Source organism: Neoarius graeffei, chromosome 12, assembly GCF_027579695.1.
Source record: "Neoarius graeffei isolate fNeoGra1 chromosome 12, fNeoGra1.pri, whole genome shotgun sequence".
In the NCBI taxonomy this organism is placed as follows: domain Eukaryota; kingdom Metazoa; phylum Chordata; class Actinopteri; order Siluriformes; family Ariidae; genus Neoarius; species Neoarius graeffei.
Window position 1 is genome coordinate 27,338,281 of NC_083580.1, and position 3,682 is coordinate 27,341,962.

General features: G+C 42.9%; 1 protein-coding gene across 1 annotated transcript; it reads left to right on the forward strand.

Moving 5' to 3' along the window:
* Positions 1–1,987: 1,987 nt before the first annotated feature.
* Positions 1,988–3,149, forward strand: LOC132894733 (WASH complex subunit 2-like). Its single transcript, XM_060934851.1, is given in 2 exon segments — positions 1,988–2,935; positions 2,938–3,149. Coding segments are annotated over 2 exon segments (1,101 nt in total). The 5' UTR covers positions 1,988–2,046.
* Positions 3,150–3,682: the final 533 nt, after the last annotated feature.

The following is a 3,682-nucleotide window of genomic DNA, read 5'->3' on the forward strand; positions in this document are numbered from 1 at the left end:
ATTTGAGGTGGAGCCAAAGGGTCAAATCCAGAACCATCACCACTCCATCCGAGGGTGCCACCCTGGTGAGTCAGAGCCCATGCAATTAGGCAGGACCCAGGTAGCCCCAGAGGAAAGAAGACACTGTCAAGAAACCAGTTCCTGTTTTTACTGTGGACAGTCTGGATATTTTACATCCCACTGCCCAGTTAAAGAGGTCTGCCCACCAGTAGATGCAGGGATATGGGTGGGCATCACTACACACACTTCCCCTGGTGCTAGGTCAATGTTGACCATTGAGATTTCAAAACAAGGTCCAGTCTGTTCAAGACCTCATTGATTCTGGTGTGGACCAGAGCTTTATCCAGACCCTCCAGGATTTCATGATGTTGCGATTTGCAACTTCAATGCAAATTCAACCAATCCCCGCAAATTCAGGGCGGTGTTGCAATTATATCCAATCACCGCAACTTTCCCGCAAATTTGACCAATCGTTGGCATCGTCTTGAGGTGACGTTGACAAACTACCTTCCGCCTTACTTCCATGTATATGTTCAAGAGAAGCAGCATGTCAGTGTTTATATCAGCTTAAATTCTGTTACTGAAAGTGTGTTATGTTTACAGTGAAGGACTGTGTGCACTTTACATTATTTTTTTATTTAATACAAGAAATTAATGGATGCCAACATTTTTGCCAAAATGGTATTTTATTTTCCATTGTTTAGGCAGCTTCAGCATCATACTGTGAAATTCTGTTCAAATTGTTTTTTTTCTTCTATGAAGCCTGAGCCATTTATTTTATTAGTTTATAATTATTGTTTAATTAAGTCTTCAGGAGAGACTGCCTGCACACAGTACTAGTATTAATAGTTTTTTTTTTTCTTACATGAAAGCTGAGGCATTTATATTATATTTTAAGGTAACTTCATGTTGTGCTGTGAGGTTCTATGCACTAACTTTTGAACCAACAGGTGCATTTGGATAAGTAAAGCCTATTTTTCTGCATTTTTGTAGTCCTAGTAATCTTTTATATTGGTAAAGATGTTTATAGGACCATTTCTCAGTGTCTTTGTTTTTTTAATCAATAGTTTTTCAGTAATAACTTAATATTTTTAACATATCACTCAATTTTAATCAAAAAAAGAGAAAATTGCAACAATTTCTCGCAACTTTCACTTCCTCCCGCAATGTAATCGCAACAAAAACCTAAAAAACACCGCAACTTTCACTTCCTCCCACAATGTAATTGCAACAAAAACCTAAAAAACACCGCAACTTTCATCGCAATTTTTGGAAACCCCCCCCTCAACATCAGACATTTTAGCCCGCAACAATCACAAAAAAGGCCCGTGAAATCCTGGGGGGACTGTTTATCAGGACTTCCTGGGTGGAAGAATTGGGCATCCCCTTGTGTCAGCTAGATTGCTCCCTTGTGCCCAGAGCTCTGAATGGGGCTGAACTCAGTCCCATTTCCCATGTCTCTGACCCAGTTACTTTGAAGGTTTCAGTTAATCACATCGAATAAATTTCATTCTATGCCATGAACAACTCCCTTGAGTTTACTGTCCTTGGCCTTCCCTGGTTACACCTCTACAACCTCCACATTAACTGGAGCGATGGGACTATTCTCTCTTGGAGTACTCACTGCCTGGCCTCCTGCCTATCTTCTGTTCAGACTCCTCTGGCTCCTCTTGTCAGTCCTGATGAGACAATAAATCTTTCCAGTGTGCCCCCCAAATATCTGGACTTTTGTTTGGTGTTCAGTAAGGCTCGTGCCACCCCTCTCCTCCACACCGGCCCTGTGATTACACCATAGACCTGTTAGCTGGAACCACACCTCCCAGGGGTCGTGTCTATTCTCTTTACCCCTGGAGGAGGAGGCCATAGACAAATACATCTCAGAGTCTCTAGTGGCTGGCATTATTCATCCATCATCCTCTCCAGCTGGAGCAGGGTTCTTCTTTGTGGAGAAGAACACCACAAAGCAGCCGCCTTTCTGCTGAGGCTGAGTTAGGGTTTTTGTAAAAGTGCAACTTGGGCGAAGTAAATTTCTCCAAGGTAATCGCCATGGCAGAACCCATGGAGAACGGCCCCAGCAATTGCAATGGTGAGGCCGAGCAGGTGTGGGAGAGACCCTGGACACTGGATGAGATGCGAAAAAACAGCACAAACTGGTCTTTACCTGCAGATTCTGGGCTTTTTCTCTACATGCAAGACTTCTCTCAGTGGATGTTGTCTAAGATGCATGAGATCAAGAAGCAGTTGGATGGCCTGATTCGGGACACAAAAGCAACTGATAGCTGCCTCCACACCGTCTTTAATGACTTTCTTATGCTTTCCAATATACAATTTATAGAAAATAGGGTTTATGATGAAGAAGTTGAGGAGCCTGTCCCCAAAATAGAGGCTCAGGAGAGACACCCTGATCAGGAAAAAACACGAGAACAGAAAGAAGCCGAGCTGATACCTAAAGTCCAGGAGGCAGTGAATTATGGTTTGAAGGTCCTGGAATCTTCCTTTGAGCAACTGGATGTGAAAGTAGGGAACTCAGACTCTGAGGATGAGGAGGCAGCCGACAGAGTGGAGCCCATTCTGGAACCCAAGGATTTATACGTAGACAAGCCACTACCGTACTTGGTTGGATCTCAAGCTTTTATGGAACAAGATGATGTTGGCCTGGGAGATCTCTCCAGTGAGGAAATGTCCATCGACAGTGACAGGGAGAGTTTTGTTGAGAATGAAGTGGATAAAGATCAGGAGGAACACTCTGATGAGGATTTTGACCAAGAAGGAGAAAGTCAAGGAAGCTTAAAGAAAAAGACAATCAGTTCTGATGAAGAGGAAGAAAATGAAGATTTTGACTTATTTGGAGAATCTGACAAAGATAAAGATGAAGCCAGAAGGGATGGCGTGGGTCCAACATCTTTTGTTGATCAACTGGTTGCAAGAATTAAAGATACAGTAAAAAAAAGCCAGATGCAGACTGTACATCATTGTCATCAGGCACATCTGTTACCAAAAGGAAAAACCAAGGAAAGAAACCGCCAGAGGCACAGGTGGAAGATGATGATGAGCTGTTCAAGCCTTCAGAAATGGAGGATGATGGTGGTCTCTTTGATGATGATGTCTTCTACTTCAGTCAATCTGTTGTGCTAACCCTGTTGTCCTAACCTCTGTTGTGCTAACCCTTTCCATGTTAGTTTTATATATATGCTATGGATAAAGTTATGTAAAAAAAAAAATAAAATAAGAAAGACAAGTCCCTCAGGCCCTGCATTGACTATTGGAGACTTAATGCTATCACTGTCAAGAACCACTATCCCCTACCACTCATGTCCACTGCCTTTGAGTTAGTGGTACTTTTTTTTACTTTACTTTTTTATTTTTAGTTACTTCGAGTGACAGTTTTTTACCAAGCTGGACCTCCACAACGCCTATCACCTGGTGCAAATAAGAGAAAGAGACAAGTGGAAGACTCCTATGGGCCACTATGAATATCTAGTTCTTCTGTTTGGGCTCACTAATGCCCCCTCTGTCTTTCTTCTCCCCCACATTGGAGGTCCATCAGTTCCACGTCAGACAGGTCCTGCAATGACTCCTTGAGAACCAACTCTTTGCCAAAGCAGAGAAGTGCAAGTTTTACAAGTGCACCGTGTCCTTCTTGGGCTTTGTGATTTCCCCTGGGGTGGTCCAAATGGACCCT